We start from the raw sequence: 24,729 nt of genomic DNA, 5'->3' as shown, positions 1-24,729 counted from the left end.
GTTTTCCCAGGGGGAAACTAACCCCTGGCACCAGCGTCTGACCAGCATTCCCATGCTTTGATGCCGGGGCGATGGGAGAAGCTCGCAGCACCCTCCTCCTGCCCACCCCCTGGAGCAGGAGGGACGCTCGGCACCCAAACCCACCATGCCACAGAACTTGCCACTGCGCTTGTTCCAGTCACAATATGTTAAAAATTAGCTTGAAAGCATTATGCTGGGCTTTTCTCAGATCAGTTTTGAGAAAGTCACTGCAAAAAAAAAAAACTGTTTACAGTCTTAGCACAATCAAAAAACAGATTAATAAGTTATTTACACCTAGCAAGGTAAGCCAAATACAATTCAATGACCCAAAGTGACACACTTTGTTAGGTCAAATTTCACACTGGCCATGTAAAGAGAACTAAATTTGATATAATTTCACACAGAACAGGCCATATTTAAAAAAAAAAAAAGTCCTGTGTAAAAGCTGACTATTTTTAGACAAATTTCAAATTTCCATGGTGTTTCCTCTCAGGACTCTTATTCAAAAGATTTTAAAATAAAAAATTTTGAAGATGAAATACTGTTTCTTGAAAGTGCCCCAAATGGGCAATAATGACTTATGACCACAGCACCTTAATCTAAAATAGACATACTTCAATCCAAATCTCAACATTATAGTTTCGTATGCATTTATATCAATGCAAATACGTTTTTAAGCTCCTTAAATACACTTGCCGTTGTTCTCCCCATCCCATGGATATACATATTAAAAAAATCCCAATAAAAAGCTAATCCATTATACAAATAAGCATCAGATTTTCTCCTCCAGACAGCACACCGTACGGTGCTGCGGGAACCAGCAGTCAGTATTTTTCTCTTGTCATCATTTCAACTTGAACAGGGAAGTAACACTGTTTGGTTTTTTTCCTTTTCCTTTTCCCCTCAAGAATTTCATCCTTTGGATCCTCGGCCTTTCCATCTCATAGCGCTAGCCAGTGGTCAGATCCTGCCATGAGCTCCGCAGCCTCTCCATCATCATGGCGCTGGTGATATTGCACTGGGACCCGGGGCTCCCCGCTCGCCCGGCAATTCCCAAGCTCTTACATCAACCAGCCATGCTGTACTACGGCAGCGAGCAAGACCGAAAAAAGCCAAAAGCTGAGCATTGTTTGCTCTGAGCTCCCTGGGGGTGCTACATTTTCTTTTTAGGGGAAGTTTTCTAGGCAGTACTGGAAGAGCAAAGCCCTGAATAATCTTGCTATGAGAGTTTTTCCGGTTGCAACAACTGGGCAAAGGTGTTCAATGCGAATCTGAATCCTGTGCTGCCTTTTTTTTTTTTTTTAAAATGTAATTCAAGGACATTAGAATTTGCTATTTGTTTTATGCTCTGTTGACCAGCATAATCTGGGTAATGTTTTATTTATAGTATAATAATGATTTGTCATTACCACTGTCCCTATTCAAATATGCACAGTTGAAGAGATGTTAACAAGTCACAATATACTAAGTAGCTCAATAAAACACACATCAATCAAGTAGATTTTTAGCTGCAGCGTGTCTCATCTGAAAAACTAGACTTTACCATTCCATCTCTCTTGCAAGCATCCGTTGGAAGCTGCTTCCTTTTTTGTTTTAAAACTAGCAAATAAAGTGACAGTTCTCACATATTGGCAACTGGCACTAAGCTGTACTTACAGGCTATCACCTGTACCATGTTAGACAAAAGTCCAGGAGCTAGAGTAACCCCCTCAACAGGTCTACAAAAACAAACATCGCAGGTTTATGTCACAGCCCTGGTGGATTCAGGTCTCTGGAGCCAGTGAAGTTAAACCACATCTCACCAGGCAGCTCCCTATTGCCTACGTAGCCCAGCTCAGTGCACGTGCAAGGAACACGCTGGCTCCACAACAGAGGGATCCAAGGGACTGGTTTTACAGAAGAGTTGAGTTGTCATGAAACATCCCACTTCCATCAGGCCACGCCTCACTTGGAGGGTCACTGAGCACGGGTCTGCAAAGCCTGCTCAGATGTGCCATCAGAAATGACGGATACTGCACGGGATGCTGCCAGCGGCACGGTGTGGCAGCACCTGCCTACCAGGACTGCTGCCATCCGCCACATCCCAGCTCTCCAAAATATCTGCAGGTTTTCAGCAGCAAGCCTCCAGTTGCTGGTACTCTCAAGGAAGAGCCTCACTCAGACTAAATTTTAAGGGGGGGGCGGGGTGTAAATGACAAAAAAAAAATGCTTTTCCAAAGATGTAATTAAGTCTCCAACTCAGCACAAACCCAGCACCAGCTGCAGCTCAATTAAAAAGCAATTACATTCAGGGTGAAACAGTTTACTGCAAAGAAAAAAATTTCTACCTACATAAAGAGTGGCAGAACTCTAAAACAAGACCACAAAAGGTATCAGCACCTTCCCGTTTGATGGTACTGAAACTGTTTGACACAGTTGGCTGCATTACTGACACTTCTCCCTGGTTCTGCCCTCAGATTAAAGCAGAGAAAAAAACCCACTAGTTAGGGTGAAGAAAATACATTAAAGAGTCCCATGAAAAACACATATCCATGATTCCTCACCCAGCCACGGGAAGCTGAACTACGCTAAGCATTTCTCTGCTTAAGCCAAAAGGCTCAGCTGCCTTTCCCAGCCACAGGGAAAGGAGCGATGCGGGAAGCGCCGGGCCGGCACACAGGAGGACCACGGTCCCTTGGCTCGGCAGCAGGCAGGGCTGGGGACTCCTGCCCAGAGGTTGAGCCCAGGACACCACGGGACACAAGCTGACTGCGGCAGGCAAGCACTGCCACAACGCCGTTTGGCCACAACTGTGCAAAAGCTGCCTCTGAAACGTCTGACATTCCACCGCTCATCCTGCCCCTCTGACCTTGAACTGCCATTGGGAAACAAGGCAGTTTTCTTAGCAGCCTGATCCCAGACTAGCATCTCGTGCTTCAGTCATCACCCTGCGCATCTGCCCTTGGCAGCTCTACATTTTAGCCCCCTCGGATGCAAATCCCGTTTTCTCTATTCTCTTGCCTCATTCCCAGACAGTACATGGCTCTTTCATCATTATGCAGTCAATTAAGCTTTGGCTACCTTATCTTAACAGCTCCACATAAGCTGGTGATCTTCCTGGAAGGTGATACATTATAATTGGTTCCAAATCGGCAAGAAAGAGAATAGTGAAATATGAGACTTGGAGGTTATTTAAATTAGCCCTGAAATAAAAAATGGCCAAACCCCACCACCACCACTTAAAGTCACTAAGATGTTTGCTTAGATCTTCTAGTATTGGTCAGGTTTGTATCTTCTGTTATAGCCGACGTTACTTCCCAGGAAACAAGACTTGAGATCTTTTCTAGAAATCCTACAGATGCTGCCAGCTCCCAAATGGAGGTGATTAAATGGATCCACAGTGCTAGCACCCAGCCACATCAGGGGAGAGGGTGATGGGTGCAGAACCTGACGCAGGGCGCATTTCAGGTGCCCAGACTCTATATATGTCCCTCGTATACATCAATTTTTCAGAGTCTAGAGCTCAGACAGTCCCAGGCAAGCCCAAAGCAAACCACTCTCCCTTGCCTCCAGCTGGGACTCGGAAACATCACCGTAGGTATCTTGCATTGCTCCGAGCCTAGGTTTTGTCCCTGTGACTAAAGTGGTAAACACCTAAGCAGCCATGACAGCCAGGTCTAGATAAACATCCCAATTATGAGGTTTTTAGATGGGTGGGCAGCAATTACATCCCCTTCCGTCCACATTTCAAAAGCCCCTGGTGAAACGCAACCCACCCTGAGCTCTTCTAGGGTACCTCCTCACAGGAAAGGATTTGGGGCTCTCCAAGCCAGACAAAACGCCCCTGCTCACACACGGGGCAGTACGTGGGTGCTGCTCCCCACAGCACCCGCTGACTCCCACAGGTGCAGGGATGGGGTGCTGGCGTGGACCAGGAGAGCCTGCTGCAGGAGCCAGCTCCGGGCATTTCCCCAGGGACACAGCAACAGCAGCGTCATCTACTACTTGCCCAACAACAATTCACATTGTTTCCTCGTAGTCTGTTCTTTAAAAAAAAAAAAACAAAAAAACAAAAAACCAAACAGTTCATGTTTTCAAAATGTGTCAAGCTGATTTAACTTGAACGTGGGCACGCGTGCTTCAGCTTAGTATGAGAACTGCTCAGCGAGGAGCCTTCACTCTGTTCTAATCCCACAGTCACACACCTCCATCCACCACATTTGCTTTTAAGGAGTACCTGAAGCACGCGCCGCACCGGCAGGCGATGCCGAGCAGGCTGGCGCTGCTAACCAGGGCTCCCAGTATGGAATATTCAATACAGATTTTTGAGCAGGTAAACCAAAGGATTAAAAATATTTCAAGTTGCCGTACTGAAGATGACAAGCAAGCCTATTTATTATATAGTGCTTAAGACTACTTAATTCCAATCCACTTCTCATGTCAGATATATTTAACTGTAGTGTTTCTGACTTCAATCACTGAAGATTTGGATTAGCTGAAGTACTCGGGGAAAACAAGAGGTTTCCATGCCCACCAGTCTCCTGGAGGAGATGCCATACAGGGCGGTCGCTCTGTCCTAAGGGAATACCCTCCCCTCTTCCACTTCCTTCTCCTGGCTTTAAAGTAAATATACCATAAATACCAGATCCACAGTGTTTTGCCACAGCCAAGCCCAACCTGGTTGCTCAAAGGGAAATGGGCACCACAGACGAACAGCGTGCAAGGCAGCCCAGACCCACCGGGTCAGCCAAGCTCGTCGGTGCATCAAGACATACTTACTTTATTTGGAAAAGGAGTAGAGAAGGAAATTTTGATTCACCACTCCGGTTATCTTTAAAACAAGCAGAGCCCCTTATTTGAAATACGAGTATAGAATTGTGTTGCCAGAAGCAGATTAATTGCAGCTTCCAGGAAAAACCGAGCTTATTTCACATTGACTTTTATTCCCACTTGAATTAAGTTCCTTATGTTACACCGACTCATTTAAATTTTTTGAATTGGTTTTGCATAGTATCATTTACTGATGTACTATCTTTAATTACATAACACACATACACTCTCCAACTGCATTATTAATGAAAGTGTTTTTAATTAAATGGCTCTCAGCATAATATTCAGTCATTAATTTCACATGCTCGGGATGTGGAGAGATTCTTTTCTGATGGTCTGGGGAAACTTTGTCCTTAGATGAGGGATGCTTCCAAAGCAATAGGTTTAGAGTGAGGTTGAAAATCATGATGAGCACTGAATTACCCTCTCGGCAGCTGGTACTGCGGTTCTGCTCTGCTGGGTAATAGCTATTCTTCAGCTCAAGTGCGCCTTTTGCTCTGCCACGCTTCACCACCCGTCATTTTAAAATGCCTCTCCCTGGATATTCACATATAGTCTGCAGTGAATAATATCAGAGTTATCTTTTAGGAACAATTTATACTTAGACAGTGGCACTAAGGCTGCACCCTCCTTTCTAATCTTACGTCACCCACCCACCCCCTGCTCAAAGCCAGTCCTCTTAGAAGTGACAAGGAGCATTCACGCTCTTGGGGACTGGGTGTATTTTGCCAGATGCAGGCACACACCAGCCCCTCACGCTGGCATTGCTGTAAGCATCCTTAACCTTCACCTGCTGCAAAGATTGCCAGCTACGGCCAAGAGACAATAGAACAGCACTAAAAGGGTGGGGGGGCTTTTCCCCCCTGACCAGCACAGATTTACCGTTACGTGACTCTCAAAGACAGCAAGCAGACCTCTCCTCCAGCCCAGCTGGGAAAGGCGGCCCACTCAAGCACCTTGTACAAGCTTTCTCCCTTCCACAAAGTCTCCAGAAAGGATTCATTTTCACCTCGGTTCATACCTTCTGTCTCCTGATCAAAAAGAAATCCCTACTGCTGCTTAGAAAACTTTTAGGACAGCATTTTCGAGGAAGATTCTGGAAGTAAGTTTTTGTCTTTCTAGAAGAGCTCAAAGGAACTTGAGAGTAACAAGACTGCATGCGACCGTGCATGTTTGACCTGTGCATCCTGTGCTAAGTTTTTCCATCTTCCCCAAAGGCAACTGCATATAAAACAATATACTGCTAGGACTGTTCCTGGGACTCGTGTCGTCTAATTAGTCTCTACTCTCCAGGCAATTAGGTCCTAGCAACATGTAGTCCTGGACTTCTGTTTTTGCGTAATGAAGTTCTTCCAAAAAAAGTCCTCTAATTTCTTAGGCTTAAAAGCCTTTTCCCCTGTGCTAACGCACACGAGGAGAGGAACAGCTCTTCCCATCCCCTTTTCCTGAAAGCACAGCACCCTGGGTTACATCTTACCTACCCATGCCCCCCTGCCTCAACTCAACCTCCTGCTGTAAGGCTCACGCTCTCAGATCCCTCTCTCTGCTGTGGTGCCTTACAGCTGCTGTCCTCTCTGAGCTCGAGGTTGTCCCTTCCAGCTCTGCTCCTGTAGCCTGACTGCGGTGAGATACCCGTCACGAGCTCCTGCAGCCTCCACCACCTCACTTCAGGTGAGCAAAGAAAACCTTGTAAAGAAGATAACAGAGAAGGACCGTATAAATTAGAATAAATGCTCAGAAACCTTCCATCCATAAGATGAAACTAATCCCTTACTTCCTCAGGAACCAAAAAGACTGAAAGGACTTTAGCTAGTAAGTTCAAAAACTTGTTAAAAAGTATCATAGCAAGACCCATCTCAGTGGCCACATGTTAGCGTGCTGGCTGGAGAGGAGCTGCGGGGGCAGACCACAGCTAGCAGCGGCACAGCCCGTATTTACAAAGCCTCTCCATTAAAGATGATTGCTTCACAGGGTTTTTAATGGAAGGGGAGAGCAAAAGGATAAACACAAAAAAACCCTAATAAAAATCTACTATGTCAGAAAGTTACTATACATGGACCTCCAGTGCATTTAAAATGGATTTTAGAGAAGAGACATAACTAATATTTTTCATATGACAAGTCTAATGATAATATATGCCCGCATTCCCAGCATTTCATGTCTACATAAAACATTGCACCATAATGAAGATAATTGAAAGTATGACTTTCATCAATATTTAATTAGCATTTGGTGCTAACTCATTATTTCAGTACAATTAATTTGACATCTTGCTGCATGGCCCACACAGACTTTCTTCTAGAGGGTTGTTTTATTGGCAGGACATAAGTGTCACCAGACATGGGCACCTTCCCGGGGGCTTCTAGAGGACTATGAAATATGGAGAATATGACTGATGTTTTAATCTCCTGCAGGATACACAAGCGTAATGCTGAAGCTCAAAAGATGTACGTGTATTTGGCTGGTGCGTTTTTGTAATAAGGGAAATGTTCTATTGAACTAAGGTTTTCAGAAAACAAATTGTACCATCAGCATGCCTGCCTGGCTCCCCTGGCTTATGTACCCAGCGGTAATTCGGCAACCCATATCAGCAGTGCCTTACATTAGCAATCTGAAACCTCCTAACAAGTCTAAAGGAGGATTCCCCATGAATGTGCAGAAACCTCTACAAATAGCAGCTCTTCAGATGATCACAGAATACGAGATGACTCCTGGGATACACTTCCCAAGAGCAGGCAGGCAAAGAACAAAAGATGCCGGACAGTCATTCTGTCCGTCCGACTCACAGAGTTATTTTAGCGAGAGCTTGGTAGCAGACATAACGCCAAGTGCACAGCTTTCTTCCTACACCCCACCCAGAGGATACTACACCCAGGTGGTACACAGGGCATCGCTGCCACGGAGGAAGAAAGTAGGTGAGCTGTCCCGGCTGGAGGGAGTTGCACATGTACTGCTTACATTGCCAGATGTGAAGTGCAGGAATAGCGTGCAGCACGCTCAGGGATTTATGAACGGCCTGGAGTCAACACAGAGCCCGTTTCCCGAACGGAAAGCAGCCGTATACATGCTTGGTTAACACCTAACCCAGCATTTTCCAAAGACAAGGGACTACGGTTGGTAAAACGCACGATAGGGCTTTCAAAGCTGTTGCAACAGGTTCAGAATTGTCATTGATTGGAAGTCTGAACAGTTTTAAGCATCTCAAAAGTTGGCCATACCCTCAAAATTTGAGATTGCTCAAATAATTTTCCTGCACTCAGGACATTTGAATGAGATGATTAAGAAAGCTTTAACGAGCATTACAAATGATGAACCAGTACAGACAGCTGTAAGTGGGAAGTTTTAAGAGCGGCTTTCCTTCCCTTCACACATACTCACTTTTTTTTTTATCAAGGAAAAATCCCCTCCGGCTGATTTGACTTTTGGAATTTTCCTCACTTCTACATTTTCGAACATGTACTACTTGCAATTTTTAAGGAAAAAAGGTTCTTTGATGATTTTCAAGTAAGGTAAATCTAATGAACAGATTCTGTAACTTTTGTTATTTTTGAAAACTAGGAAGACAATAATATTGATGTCTAGCATGCTAACGTAGCAACATATTTAAGGAACAACAAGTAATCGTTCTTTAACATTAAAAAATGTTTCTCAGCTGGCTTAGTGCATATCATTTTTGACATGCAGGGTCTTTCATGTGTGTTTGTTCAAATCCCTTTATTGGGCTCCAGAAGGGCACACATCTCATCAACGCCCAGTTCCTGGGCAAGGACCAAGGAAAGGTCCTGCTCCCTTGGGAATTCTTCCTGCAGATCTTCCCAAGCACAGCCACGGCTGCTCTGCCATACACCTACTCAGAAACAGGCTACTGACCACAGCACTCACAACAGAGCCAGAATCCCATTTTATAACGTCATTTCTCTTCACCCACTCCCTTAGCAGCTGCTACCCAGGAGAGTGGGAGAAAAAAAAAAAAATTCAAGGTGAAACGGGAAAGAAGAGTGCTTGGCTGGCAATGGAAAGGTGGCATCAAGTCCTGCCAGCTCCAAATAAAAGCACTCGTCACCAGTGCACACTCTCGCTCACTGATTATTTGGCAAGTCCTCCATTTCAAATATTTGACAAAAACGCAAAAGAAAAAACCCCACAACATAAACAAGCTGCAATTGCCGTGCTCTTTTTCTGGTTTGCAGAAGGCATTCCCACCTACAAGTGCTCACAGACAAGAACAAAGCATGAGCAACCTCTTAACAAACTCCAGTGGACTTTTTTGCTGGGTGTGCATGTGCACGCACTCGAAGTGTACTTCAGGGAAATTCATCTGAAATGCATGGAGCTTGTAATCAAGCCAATGGTATGTTCAGCTGCAAACTCCAATGATGCAGCATGCTCAAATACATTTGTATTACATTCGAAGAACTGATCAGGAAAAACACAAGTGTTTCTACAGGTGCAAAAAAGGCGCTGACATGACAGCTGAAGCAGCTGAAGACCAGATACAAGGTGTATACGCACCATGAAAATCACCACTGATCAGGGCTCCAATACAGTATTTACTGCTCAGCCACTCGTTCCCACAGCCCTGCTGGAGAGCACTGGTGTGGACAACACAAATGCCCTCCTTCACTTCACCTTCCCCATTTAAGCTAAAATTGCTGATAAAACAGCTTTGACAACAGCGTAGAAGGACGTTAGCAGATGAGCAGTGATGCTTCAGCTCTACCCAGACAGCCAGGCCCTTTGCTTTCCTCCTCCGCAGAACTGGCATTTCCCTTATCTAAACCTTTTTGTCTGCAGGAATAGAAGCCAGGTCTGACACTCAAAGTTTAGCCTTATAAGCAGCAAGTAAACTTTACAAAACTATGCCAGCACTATCGATGTTTCTGTGATAGGAAACTCTACATACAGCTAAATAAGCTCATTTTTATTACCAACGTGGTCTCTGCCAGCCCTGGTTTGTGTGCTTGTTTTTAAAGAATGAAGAAAAACATTCATGCCAGGAAAACTTACTTTCATTTTTGTAATTCATGCTAAAACACAAACAAGGATTATAGTTAAAGACAGTCTCAGTGCAACAGCACCTTCCTCTACACATTTCTGTCTGGAGGAATTGGGAATAAATATTTAGCTTGCTCTCTGCAAACAAGCAACAAGGGAAGATTATGGACTTGCTGATAGCACTGACTTAAAGTACATACAGTGAGTGCTCATAGAATGACTATGACCAAGAACATGAGAAAATTAATTATTGCACAAAGTGAGCCCAACTTAGAAATCCTCTCAGTTTTATACCACGTGGAGTATCCTCAACAGCTGATGATTTGATATACTTTTTTGAAGTCCCCCCCAAACCAGACCTTTAACATTTCTCCTCTTAAAAGTCATAAAATACCTGTACTTTTTACCTGCTTCTTCTAACTGCCCAGAGTATCACCTTACTGGAAAACTGCAGCCACCTGCTAAATATGTACCTTGGTTGCTTGGCCCCCATCTCAACACTTCCTGAACATCCATACTAACATTTATATTTTCAGGATAATTCTTCCAGAGAGCCAGTTTCAATATTCTGCTTAAGTAGTTCAATTAAAATTTGCACAGAATATTCAGAGGTGAATATAACAGAGGCACACTGCCTCAGTAAACACCATATATTTAACTAAACAAGTGGCAAGACAGCTAAAATGAAATAGCTGTTGATTAAAAATAGTTGAAATGGCAAGCAGTCCATTTCTTTAATAGAATATGTATAAAGAAGTAGCCTTTTTATAGCTACCCAAATTGATGCCGACTGCAGACGTGCAGACCCTGCAACTCTTGCAGGTTCCCAGAGCTTGGACAGACCGATTCCTACATTCCTGCCAATTCCAGTGGTCACCATCAGCAACCACCACCAGTTCAAGAGACTTGAACCAGTTTATGAGCAGAAGCCAACCTAGCATATATTCAAAAAGCTTTTACAAGTTCTACCCAACCACGGAGTATCCTAATAAACATCTGCAATATCCGTCCTCTAACCCGCAGGCAGGAGAGCGGCAGAGGTGGGGCAGTCCCTACGATCCCATGCCCTCAGCCCCTTAACTGATGTGGGCTACGGCAGCCCTCTGCTGTAACTGCCTCGTGGTGTTCACCTTGCAGCTTGTGGTTGTTTAAATCCACACGTTTTTTCTCAACCCTGCGAAAGAGGACAGACCATGCAAATGACTCCTTGTGATTTTTATCCCCTGAATGTTGTCTGTCTCCATGTTCTCCCAGCCATGGAAAAATGCTGCAAAGACCTAGAACCAAACGGTGATTTGGGCAAGAACAAAAGCGGAACACAAACATTTACCATGTCGCTTCAGACCTCAGCGTGATACCAGTCTGTAAACCAGTCATGCTGACTTCATTTCTGCAAGGTTCCATCTTGCATGGTGTTCATTATAGCCTCAAGGTATTTTTCTGTATTAGTAGCTTTAAGGCACCTCCTTTGCACAAATCTCTTTCAGCCGATTATTCTGCCAAATATTAAGTTCTATTTCTTCAAACTGAATCTTTACTTCCTGCCAATCTCTTACAAAGTTTTATCCTACTGCCCTTTTTTCTACTACTGCGAACATACTTCTGTTTGATCTCAGCTCTTTCCTCCAGATGAGCATTTGTATCAGAAGAGACAAGACTAATTAAGCAGAAACCAAAACTGTTTTTTCCTTTAAGAGTCAAAGGTTAGATACCTGCAGAGCAGCACGAAAAGCTTGAGTTCCTATGCAGTCAAAAAAACCCACCACACTGGCTTTGAAAACCTCATGCTAGTGATTTTAAACACAAAACTAATACGATGGTAACATTTTGATAAATCTCTCTATGCGTGCATGTTAAGAGTAGGATAAAATTGAACGACAACATGAAGACGGCATGTGAAGACTCTAAAAATGAGAAGAAAAAAACCCCACCCAAATGGCAAAAAACAAAACAAACCCTGGAAAAGCAGATGCCCTCCAGAATTGAACTGGTTTTACAGTCTTGCAAATCTAACTTTCCAAAGCTGATGCAACTCAAGGATGAGTTAAGGCTCCCGATGATAGCTTTGCATCCCTGCACTCCCTACCTATCCACTAAAGGGTAGCTGGGAAGAAACTGCTTTATAGAAAAGAACCAAGAACTGTGTTACGCCCACATTATTTCTTATGGAAAAAGCATAGTAAGCCTACCTCATGCATCTACTATATTCTCCCTGTTCAACCAAAAATACAGAACTGAAAGTCTGGAAAACCCCAGCACCCCAAAGAAATAACAAACCTGGCTTGCCCACATACTAAAAAAAAAATAAAAAATATGTAAATTTGTGTAACACCGAAGCCTGCATATGCAAAGCATAAGAATGTAGTAATTATCATTAATCATTCCTTTACAAAGACTAGAACTAATTGGAGAAATAATTTGAGAAAATTGAAGTACATGACAGAAAGCATTAAGATTCATTAAGTTTCAGCTCTCTGGTCTGTCAGCTTGTCAAAAGTAGATGCCAGCTATTCTAGCATTACTGGTAAAAGACTTCATATTTTCCTAATCTTGAATAAAATTTAACCCTTATATAATTGCATAACAAACTAACTACATCTGAAATGATACATTTTTTGTTAAAAGACATTTGTGTCTACATTTTTGTAAATCAGGGAAACTGAACTTGCTGAAGTTTCATTATAAAGCATTTGCAGATTCATTAGGTATTTTGTATTTATTTATATTATTTGAGAGGTGCCAGCACACATTCCAAAAAACAAACCAGAAAAGAGGCATTTGAATAAAAAGTTACATTGGAAAAGACATCCACACTGCTCCACACCTATGCCTCAAATTCACTTTGACCAGAAAAGCCAATAAACATGCAACAAGTTCTGACATTATTTGTCCTAATGGTTACAGCGAAGAGTGTGAGTAACTACAAAGCAATTGCAAAGATGTAAGACAAACTTAGAAGCTCGTCTGCACATAGCCATTAAATCAAACAGCTCTGGTTAACTTCAGCTGTGCTTTCAGCAACCTCAGCCTTGGTGAGCACACCCTGCACCCATCCCAGTCCTTGCAACAGCAGCAGGGAAAGAGACAAACAAATTTTATGTCCCTCTATTTGTTGCCCTGGGATAACCCTCCCCAGGTAAGCTGTACTGCTACAGGCTTTTGATCCATTGTAATAGAACACAGTCCTGCTGTAGGGGAGAAACAAAGACTTGGTTGTGTAAGAACTCCCACGTGTCTGAAAGGAACAGCCCATCTGCAAGATGGGACAAGATGCAAAATTTCATAGACTTTCCTCACCCCCCTCCTCTTAAAACATATGGTGTGGGCTTTACGGAGAACATCACAGGTCTTCACCTGGGGATGGTGCGACTACCCTAGCAAGATTTAGTCTTTGCCGACCACCGTAGATAAACATTTTAGTTGCATACTTCGGTAGCAAGTAGGTGGTTTGTCGTACAACTTCAAAACTTGATAAACACAGCTGTGTTAGAAAATAATGTACATAATGCATAAAATTTTAAAGCTTACAGAAAGTTACCAACTTGATGAAAGATGTAAATAGTTTACTTGGCAATTAAGGTTAAAATAGGAGGCTAGCCTGCAGTTAAAGCTTCCATGCTTTAAGAAGTCACCCTATTAGAATTTTTTTGCATATGCTTCAAATTTTACCTTTATTAATCAAAATAGCTCAGTCAACTATGCAGTGAAAAACGTGGGTAGTCAAAAAACCATAACTGCTTAAAATGCAGCACAAATTGCCTCCATTCTGATCAGCGCCACAAAGTTTGACATAGTACAATTTATTTTCTACATGACATCACTGCCAACACATGAAACATACCTAAGTTTGGCAAAGCACAGATCTTCACTCATTATATACACTGTATTTCAATCAAGGGCGTACCTGCACAAAAATATTATTAAGCTCCAAATTCTGCTAAGAATGCAAGACAAAACATTACTGTCAGGTAATGTTTTCTAAAGGAGTCCAGTCCGCTCTCTGCTTTATGAGATGATCACCACATGCTGCTACAGCTCTAAGTCTCCTTCAAAATACTTTAACTGAGAAGTCAAACCACTCTTCATAGTCTCTCTACAAGCCAAGGACAAGGGAGGTCTGTAAAAAAATTCTTCCCCTCCTGAGTCTCAAATCACAAGCTCATTTCTGTTATTTATACTTGGCTTTGGAGAAACCCAGTGTTCCACTTAAAGCATCAACTTCACATACTCTTTAAAATACAACCTATTTGACAACCACTGGAATGCCATCTCCATTTGAAGCCACTCCTGAACAGTCAAGAGCTGAAGTCTGGGTGTTGGGGGGTTTTGCCTAGGTGCAGTGCTGGTAGTGGAAAAAGCACGTCCTTTGCATCATGCATCTGAAATGCTTCAGCTGACTCCTGCACTTGTATTTCTTCCAGCTTTCTCAGAGAATAAAGAAGGAATCTTCAAAATTGGCAATAAAACCACGTTCCCCTAGTGGAAAAAGTACCAAGAAGTTTGCAGAAAGATAAAACTGTTCAAAATTTCAACTAATTTTAACAGCTATTAACAGCGCTTCCTCCATTACCATACCATCACAATGTTAGGTGCAAAGTTTTGTGTATAAAATGGAGGCGGTTTGATCATTAATGTAATTTACTTAATAAATGTGGCAAGTAGTGGAATGGGTAATGCTAACTTAAACAGTAATTATAACAAAAGTAATCCAAAAATAGAAAACCACTAATATTACAAGGTTTATTCTTCCATATAAACATAGCTACGTGTACTGAATTACTTAATAAAACAGTAAGTTAGGTAAGATCTTAGAAAAAAAATCAGTATTTCTCATGATAAAGTTAAGATGTCATGATTAGTTCGTAACAGCTGTGATGTCTGGAGAAGTGGCTCAGGGACACACTTGAATCTGTATTTCTCACCTGTGATGGCTCAGGCTGCGCTGTGAAATACTTCTAGTGGCAGTGACAGGGACTGCTTAAGCTGGCACTACTCGGTAGGACATCAAACTATGCCTTCAGCGTATGGCAGGGGCAGTTCTGTACAGCGAGAGATGCTTTTTACTCTAACAGCATATCTTACCAACCAAGGTTCCTTTCCGCTTCTAAAGAAAAGGGAAGGATGTATGTTGGACTTCAAATGAGAATTCTCAGAAAGCTGCTAAAGTTGTTACTAGTAATATCTTAGTTAAACCAAGATTCAGATAAATTAAGACCATAAAACCTTTTAGCAGAAACATTCAACTAAAAGGAGGAAAAGCTTTATTTGTGTGCCTGGTTTCCACACAAAGGACTATTAGACTTCATTTTAGAAGGAAAATAGTTGCTTTTTTCAATCAATGCTAATTGAACCCGTTTTGCTGAATAACAAAGAAAACTTTCGTATGATGACAAGATAAACAGAAGAAAAATTACTTCATGAAGACGAAGGATAAAAATACAGCCTTCTAAAAAAACCCAACAAATTAGTGAAGTTTAATAATTCTTCTCCAAATTCTTGAACTGAGCTTCAGATTTCAGGGATTGAATAAATAATTTTCATTACCATTCACAGTGGTAACCAGTCACGTTTACCTTGGAGGTTACTAAACTGTCTGGGAAGGTGTAAGTCATGCCATTGTTCATATAAGCCCCACAAGGAACTTTGAGCTGAATCATTACAGAGAAACTTAAGGGATGTATGTTTTAAGCAAACATTGAGAATTTTGCATGTACCTACACACAAAACAGCAACGTGCTGTGCTGAGATACTCAAGACCGCCCTGTGACGACAGCGAGGTATCCTTATTTGTTACCCAAGTCATCCTAGGAAGAACTGCAGTGGTTGACTGTGCCACATTCTTGCCGTAGCCTAAATAACACAAGACAGGTAACTGCGTGTGTTCAAATGACCTGCATCATGTTTATAAACTTACCTTGGCATCATGGTTTTCTGGAGTTTGGTGCATCCAAAGTCAAATACAGAGCAGCCTATCAGTAGCGCTACTTGTCTTCGCAAGGTATCGGTAAGCATATTACACCCCACGAACTGCCCAGACAGATTATTCTTACATACCACTGCTCCCATAACAAATGCAAGCAACATTTCTGTGGTCACAATAAGCCTATACTCCTTGACAAGAAAAAAAAAAAAAAACAAGACGGTTTGCAATGGTAAATGGAAAAAGAAACCAAATCTCTTGGAAACCATGAGGCCCATCTTCATTACCACAGGATCAACTCTTCTTCCCACTGAGCATCGGTTCTGACAGTCTGTATAAAGGCAGTCATTTCTCAGGCAAGTTACAAGCTGTTCGGAGGTCTAAGTTATTTGAGTGTCAAAATGGAAAAAATAACAAAGTTATGGAGATCAGAGCAAGACTGCAATATGATCCTCCCCAGGAAAGGTTTCCAGAAGGACAGCAGCATATTTTACACTAGACTGATTGACAGTGCTAATAAAATGCTTCTCTCCTTTGAGAAAGGTTAAGGTAGCCATTGGGAACATATACAGGGGGAAAAAAAAAAAACCAAACATATACAAGCCACACAGACACATTCTGTATAAGTAACAACTTTATTGTAACTTGATGTGCTGAAATGCAAAAATATTTTCAGCAACAAGGTACAAAAAGTATTTCACCATTAACATCAGCTGATAAAAAAGGCTGGATGGTTTGATACAACTGTTTACATATCTGAATTCTCTTTAATCATTTCCACCCCAAAACAGGTCTAAGTTATTTCACTGGTTTAATTTCTAAAATAGGACTCATTGATCTTAAGCCTTCAAAAACCAGGTTACAAATACAGTGAAGTTCCTTGCAAAACACTTGAAATAGTGAATTCCCTTTACAAACGTAGTCCATTTACTGTAAGCAGAAGCCAGGTTATGAGATTAAGTCAGTATCTTGTTAGCTAAGGAGCTAAACTCTGCACTAAATATGCTATCAACACCAGACAAAGAGGACAGTTAACATTCCACTTGTCAATTACAAAAAAATAAATCAATTAAGCTTAGAAATTTTAACCAACTGTAAAATTCAACAATATTTCAGGTAGCAATACCTCACATTTGCAATTCACTGTCTTTTATGAAACACAGTTTCAAATACTGCACATAGTTTTATTCTCCCAAGGGAGAAATCTTACCACGAGCATTTAAAAGGAACATAATCTCCATGTAGATCTTCTACTGACCTTCTGTGCAAAGGTGAATTTTATACTAAGTACTCAACGTTTAGAAAAACATCAGAACTAGAGTAACTTGTAAAACTAACTTTGTGTCCATGATTATCACATTTTGACATACACTTATTTTGTAACAGCAAATATTTTCACATTTTCACAAAAATATACCATTACTTAACTTGTATCTGTAATGCTTATTTTGTGTGTAGTTTTTACCTCAGTGAAACTGAATTTAGGAAGCAAGAATCAACATGCAAGAGAGCTCACATGGGTAATTTGTAACTTTTCCATCTCAACTGTGTATCAAATAGCATTCTCCTTCACCTTTAAAAATCCCTTTTAAAAAGATCTTGTATCCTGTTAAATCTTCTCTTCATCATTACAACAGTTTCCTAAAAGGCACAATGTGTTCATACTTCTGCATGCAGTAAATGGACTAGGAGATAAGGATTTATTGAAGCATCTTCCACCCAAAGTATCTCCTTAGGAGAGGTTCAAACGGGAAAAAAAAATAAGATATATATATAATACATAGTAGCATTTTAACAGCAAATTTGAGTCCTTATTTTTAGAAAGTCAAAGTCATTCTTGACAAAAAACACCACACAGTCATACACACGCGCACGCACACACAGGACACATGCAGGGTTCTCCCCAGAGAAGTATGGAAGCGGTGGTTCACACGTATCTGAGGGAGTAGTGTTGGCAAGCCAAAACATGGCACCTTCATACATTATATTCCTAATCTGTATAGAAAACTAAGAAACCCCCGCTAAGATTTCAGCCTGAAAAAAAACCTGTCCGTTGTATGAGATAGTCTTATATCTGCTGCACTTAGAACTGGCAACTGAGGTTTAAAGGGCAAGCTCTTGAGATGTGGAGAATAAAAAAAGCTACTGAATCCAAAGGAGAAGGTTGCAATTACCAGCTATCCCGTTCCAGTGAGAACACTGCATGTAGTTATTAAAGAATAGAAGCAGTGAATAAATTAGTGCACTCACTTAAGAATATGGCAACCATTTTACCTTTTTCTTAAGAGCTGACAAACCTTGAAAACATACATAATAAATAAAATCAAATCTAAACAAATCAATTGTCATTCTTGTTGGGTTGGTGGGGTTTTTTTCCTGTTAATGCATGGTATACACTGCCTGACTTGAGAAGTGGACACTCTATGATGAAGACAATAGTACAGCACAGTGTCTGACATTTTTTGGTACAAAGTGTGCTATTAAGCTTCTAAAAGAAAAGTTTTCATGGAAGTCTAAGCTTTCCATTTGACTACTGTATGTTGTTACTTTAGAACAAGCTGAACTGGACAATCATTACAGCATTAAATATTCAAGTCACTTCGTATGTCAGAGCTGCAAGTTTTACCAGTGATAAGTATGAGGATATATAGTTCTAACGCATTACACAGTGCAGCAAAAACATCACTATTTTGGAGGGAACAATTATCTTTACATCTTATTGTGAAGAATGCTTACGAGACCTTATTTTAGATAAATATTTAAAAATTGATAAAAGGATAAATCTTTGTAAATATATAATTTGATGCCTTACATACTATTAAAGTTTCTGATTTTACACTTTATCCATCAAAGATTTAGTTAGAAGGTAAGAAGAAAATGCACATTTAGAGGTTACTTTATTCTTCAAACTTGGACCGGGCGTTTTTTCCAATTTATCTTTGCTAATGGTTTACTAGATGCCAAAGTATAAAACTATACACTCTTTCCTCTAAAAATTTTGTTCAGCGCAAATTTAGGTGAATCTTAATGAAATGAGGATGGAGATAGATTTTTAAGATGGTAAATCTGAAATTCTTCCTCTCTCCTCCCTGCATAACTCCTTTTAATAGAGAAACTAAAACCCTTATGCAAATATGTTTATAAATTAGGTGAGATCTCCTCCCATTCCCCACTGCTAAACCCAAGTCTTCCCAGAAAAGAAATATAGCATATTATCACTATTACAGTAAACTCAATGCAATAACTCAGGAAACATTTAGAGTGTGCACTACTGCAGAATTTTCCTCCCAATTGTAAACAAAGCTATCAAACACTGAGGATGTTGATATTAAAGCTAAGATTTATATAATAAGGAACTGGCCCATGACAAGCAGTTTACAAATGTTTCATCCTTTTCACATTATGCAGAATTTCAATACCATCCACAATGCTAGCACAATAACTGAAATGCAAGACTGAGCAAGTCTCTGCTTGCAAATACCATCTGACATTTTGGGGAAATATTCCTCTTGATGTGCACATAACCTCCTTAGGTGTTAATGGAAGCTGTGCACATCCGTCAAGATGGGAAAAAATCCCTTCAAAATTTTACCATTCACATGCCTTTTTCAAATAAGCGAAAAATATTCTGTTAGTTAAATATGAAAGCTTGCAATAGCCACCTTCAATTGAGTCTTAAAAAGACATGCCTTTCTTTCTAACAAAACTAAATCCCATGTGGCTGTGGGCATCTTAAAATGTATCTAAAAAGTTAAGCCACAATTACCTGTACCTCATTATCATCAAAAGCAAAATATATATGTACCACACAACATACAAAAGTTACACGTTAAAAGTGCATATTCAGAATCCATTTGGCCCATTTCTTCAATTTACATTTGGTCATTCTATGCATCCTTTACTTTTCTATGAAACCATACACGTGGGATATTTTTTCCATACACAACACTATTCTGTTTTCACATTGAACTCTTTACCTCTCGGTCAGTTCTGCATTAAATGTAAACTAATGATGGACCGTAAAGAAACACAAGCAAGAGGTTTATTCTGTGTTTCTTTTTACCATTTGGACAGCTTTGACACACACACAATAAGCATTACAAACTGTAATGAAAATACATTTTTGGGCCAAACCATTGCATATTTGCCCCCACAATGAAAAATAAATTATGTTCAAAGCAGTATATTGCCATAAATAGCCTATAGGCATCTGCTGAAGGTAAACAGGCTCTCCCTATATTTAGCACTTGTCTAGGGTACATGATGTGCCTCTGGTTCAAGTGCTTCTAATGAGAGGCTAGTTAAAACCTTCCAGTTAGCACAGGACCAAACTATAATCATTTTCTTTTCTTCTGAAAATAATGGAAGATCCCTTTCAAAAATTAATCTTCAGTTATCAACTTTACTGCATTATGGAGCTAGTGCAATCCTGCAGAGCCTAGTCAAAAAGACAAGGCACATTTAAAAATAATAATAAAAAAATCAAGATACATTAAACTATATGGACTAGAGAGTCATTGAAGATAATTTAAGGCCTTTCAGTGAATTAGAGTAATCAGTCTAATTTAAAGCTGAGGATTAAACCATAAATTATCCATCTGAAAAGCAAACAATAGGCTTTTTCAGCTTCTGTTCTGTGGACAAGGATAACAAAAACTCTTGTTATGGTTTGTGAAAACACCTCTGGACATGGAGGAGTAGAGTCAATTCAATTTCTCTAAAGTTCATGGAAGATTTCATGACTGTTTTAGCCGTTTGCGTGGAATGCCAAACTGTGGACACTGTGCAGATGCTAGTGCGCGAAAGGCCTCTGCTACTAAGTGAGGGTGGGAGTGGATCATGGACTTCCAACCTGCTGTTTCCATTATGTCTGTTGCTTGGCTGAAAACAGAAGTATTAAGAATGGTCACACAATTTTACAAACCAAATGCACAAATGCACAGTGGAGAAGAGCAGGCAAGGCAGATCTACTGCAGAAGAGCAGTTGAGCACTATCAGACACTAGGCTTTATGAATGCCAGTAAAATTGCCATTCAAAGGCAGCAAATTGCAATTTGGTTATATTAATATCATCACATGTAGGACACAGGGTACTTACTCTGCTCTACTCTGTACCAGCAAGACCTCAGGTAGCAAATAGTGTCCAATACTGGGCACCGTGTAAAGATAACTGCCTTGAAATTGCTCAGGAAAACCAATAAAAATAAGAGGGAAATTAGAAGTGAGGTCTAGTGCAGAGACAAAAGGCAAGGGAAGACACGGTAACCTCATTACCTAGAAGGGCATGCTCAGTTTGGGGAGAGAGAAGGATGATAAGATGAATCAGCTGAAACTGCAGCAAAAATGATGTAGTTCATGCACTAGAAAAGCCACAAAGACAGATTAGCTGGCTAACTACAGAACCCTTTACTGGGAGCTCGCAGTTACAGTACCAGTAGAGCATACTTGAGAACATTTACTCTTTCTTCAGTACAAGATAACGGACTACATTTAGAATGACTTTCAATGGCCACTGTTGATTTTGAACTAACACAGAAGGAACAACAGATTTCAGCAAGTAGAACACTGACATCCAGGTGATTAAAGACTATGTATTTACTTTCTTATGAAATAATGTAGAATAAAACCATAAAATCCATTCTGTACATGAAGAATATTACACTGGTTGGGATGCATCCCACATTGACACAGGATCAATTTGTAATTTGGAACCAACAGCTTATGCCTCAAGCCCAAGTTTCCACGGCCCTGCAATTTCAAAAGCCTCTCATGAGCACCTTCACACTGCTTCAGGACCACTGTCAAGCATAAAGTTAACAGCTGACCTCTACACTATACGATCTCTAAAAAAACCTTTTGCAGATTTCTAATGCAAGCCTTTAATCTTCTGCTGCAAGTCAGTAAAGGTAAGTGCCTGAAGAAACAAAACCAAAGTTCATACTCCCCGGTGCCCAGAGCCAGTAAATTAAACCAGGCCCTCTCACATTACTTCTTTGGTTTATTGCAGATGCTTTAGCTGAAGTTAAAATGACCAGCATCTTCACTACCAATTACCAAAGGCAGAATTCAGCTCAGTAAATTCCAAATCACTTGAGAAGGAACATGTCAACTAGTTTACATTATTGTGCATTCTGACTTATCTTTTTTAATTTTCCTACTGGCATTTTACTATTTACCTTCCACCACCCACTTCCTTGTCCATGTAATGCTTAATCAATAGGCCTGTGAAGATGTTTCTGGCCTTTTTTTTTAAAAAAAAAAGAAGCAGAAACACTAGTATTAACTGGTACAACACAGCTTATAACTTCTCTGGAGATTCTGACCGTAAGTAATAAGTGCTCTGCTATTCTTTTACTGTTCCAGCCTACCACTGGCTATTCTGAAGCTGGCTGTCTTCTATTCCATGATTCACTTGAGCTGTTCTAAACATATGCTGCAATCTGTCCTACAGTCCCACATATTCTCAACCTATTTCCAGTGTAGGCATGAGCACTTACGGACTCAGCCAGATCAGAGGGACCTGACTGACCAGTTGTGTGGCCTCAATACTAGCACTGGCATGGGGGAAGGTGCACAAACATGTTGCCTAAGGCAAAAAGAGCAACTGCCCTCCTTTCTTTGGAAAGGCTGCAGGCTCAGATTGACCTAAGGAAGTCTGGAAACCACACTGGGGTTGTCACTCCTCCAGCCACAAACCTGGTTAGTCAAGAGAATGGTTTCCTTCATAAAGGTTGCTGACACCACCTCACAGCACTGCTGTGTCCCTAGGAAAGGAAGGAAAGCCAGCTACGGTTACGATCTCACACCGAAGGGCAGTTAACTGTCCCTGTCGTTTAAGGAGGAAGTCACAATCACAACCGGGTTAGCATCTGCTGAAGCCTACTTCCGATCAGTGACTGCCCTCAGCAGTGTGGAAATGAATCAACAGTTCTTAAGATCTGCAGTCTGTTTAGCATTGTTTGCACAGAACATTGTGAGGTAGGGAAACTTACTTGCTATTCCAGTTTTTCCCATCTTTACACCCAAGTTGTCTAAGAACACTGCACCTGTAAGAGAGAACTGTGCTAATATTGAAAAGGTACACAAAGCATAAATACAAATATATTTAGAGTCTCAAATATTACTTGCCTGTTAATAAAGTCTATTGCTTGTGCTTTTAACTGTTCAGCGCTGTGCAAATCTGCGAGGATAAGAATGTCAGCAACATTTTCTACCGAGAGGTTACTACACAGTGCTTCCTCACACATGACCTTCAGCCGTTCCAGTGCATACTGATAAAAGAAAAAACTACACTAATCATTCTTCAAACTCGTTCTTTCTACCGTTATCTCTACAGCTTAACACAGATCCAGTCATGAAAATGCTTGGTGCCTCCCACACTTAACAAACTGCTTCCAAACAGGTAATTCAAAATTCAATATGCTGCACTGATGAGTCCTCAAAGGGTAAGAAATGCATTAGGTTTGACACAAACTGAGCAAATGCTTACTAAGAGAACTTTTAATAAAACAACAAAACCAACTTATTCAGAAGTTTTCTTTTTCCTTCAGTTTGGTAAGGGAAAAAAGAGCAAGGAACAGACATGGGCTCTTTATCAAAATCATCATTAGATGGGGTTACATCTCTAAGCAAGAGACAAGAAATTATACAATGGAAAGTATTTGTTAAACTGTCCAAGGGAAAATACATTAGCCTGTTTGAAACTACCTTGTTCCAAGTTTAGCCCCATCCCCATCTGAATTTCTTAATTTCTTCCATACCCTTGACACAGCCTACCAGAAAACTGAGTAATTGCATTCCCACATTATATTTGCGTGAATAAACTGTGCTTTCTTGAGGCATGCCATGGTCTGAACAGGTTTCATTCAGCTGTATACATTTCTACTGAGATCTTACTCATCCCATTTAGTTTAGCATCTTTCAGATACAGTTTTCAAGTCCAAAAAGAATTTCAGCCACATAAGTGGCATATATTCAAATTGCCAGTCACACGTTTGTGTTAGCAACTGTTCATGCAACAAAGAAACACCACTTAAGAAAACTCAATTTATTAGGCTAACATCTATCTAGACCTATGCATTTTTACTTCCATTTTATTACTACAGTATTCCTCAGGTTACCTCTACTTACAGTAAATACATATAAATTGCAACAATCTGTACCCACCAGGTAATTCAGCAGTGTAATGCCTTTGGTAATATGCAGAACACTCATTTCTTAGATTACTATTATTTCACATTCAGAACAAATAGCAAAAATTTTCTAGCAGTTTTTTACTGTTACAAAAAGCTACAGGGACCTCCTAGATCACCATTTTTGTTTTCTGGTATTGTGGACAAGCATGCAACTGTACATTATAATATTCTCTACATTTATCAATTATGCCCTAAATAAAGGCCATCATTCATAAAACACCACCATTTCCCCTTCCTGCTTGAGTGTACTGAAACTTAACAAAAGACCATCAGCTTTGGAAGGTGAGATGCTGGCAGTGACAGGTGAAAAGAGTGGTAAGTCAAAGGGCAGCATCAGGTCAAGAGATGATGAAAACAAAAAAAACACCAAAAAACAGAACACATTAAGCTGCCAGAAAAGAAATAAGTGTTTCTTGAAATTAACTACTGGGATGACTTACACTACCTTAAATGACTTAATTGAGATTGATTATGAGAATAGGCTGGTTTTATCACTAATGTTTTACGGATATGACTGCACAGCCAATGCAGAAATTGCAAAGTTAGTTTAACAAATTGCCACACTCAACTGAGAGTGAAAAAAGTTTCCAATTACACAAACTGAAATTAGTATTTTCCAGATTCTAAACTACTTACGCCTCCTCAGGGAAAGACAACTGTGTGCCCTCTGAGGAAAGTTAACTAAAATTTCTACCCAAGTTTTAAAGCAGTGAAGAATAAAACCAAGGTATGGGTCAAGTTTTTAAAGTGTAAGAAAAACTGTAAATGATGCTATGAAAGGGAATAATC

General features: G+C 40.6%; 1 protein-coding gene across 1 annotated transcript in view; it reads right to left on the bottom strand.

Annotated features, from left to right (window-relative positions):
• Positions 1–16,361: 16,361 nt before the first annotated feature.
• SPOPL (speckle type BTB/POZ protein like) overlaps positions 16,362–24,729 on the bottom strand; it is a 37,510-nt gene continuing 29,142 nt past the window's right edge. Inside the window, exons 9-11 of the mRNA XM_056348925.1 lie at positions 22,874–23,016; positions 22,738–22,791; positions 16,362–20,626 (exon numbers count right to left, since the gene is read on the bottom strand). Coding sequence (XP_056204900.1) covers positions 20,482–20,626; positions 22,738–22,791; positions 22,874–23,016 — 342 coding nt within the window. The 3' untranslated portion in view covers positions 16,362–20,481. The remainder of the gene's footprint in view (positions 20,627–22,737; positions 22,792–22,873; positions 23,017–24,729) is intronic.

This window comes from Falco biarmicus, chromosome 8 (genome assembly GCF_023638135.1).
Source record: "Falco biarmicus isolate bFalBia1 chromosome 8, bFalBia1.pri, whole genome shotgun sequence".
Lineage (NCBI taxonomy): Eukaryota > Metazoa > Chordata > Aves > Falconiformes > Falconidae > Falco > Falco biarmicus.
This window is presented reverse-complemented; position numbering and strand designations above follow the sequence as displayed.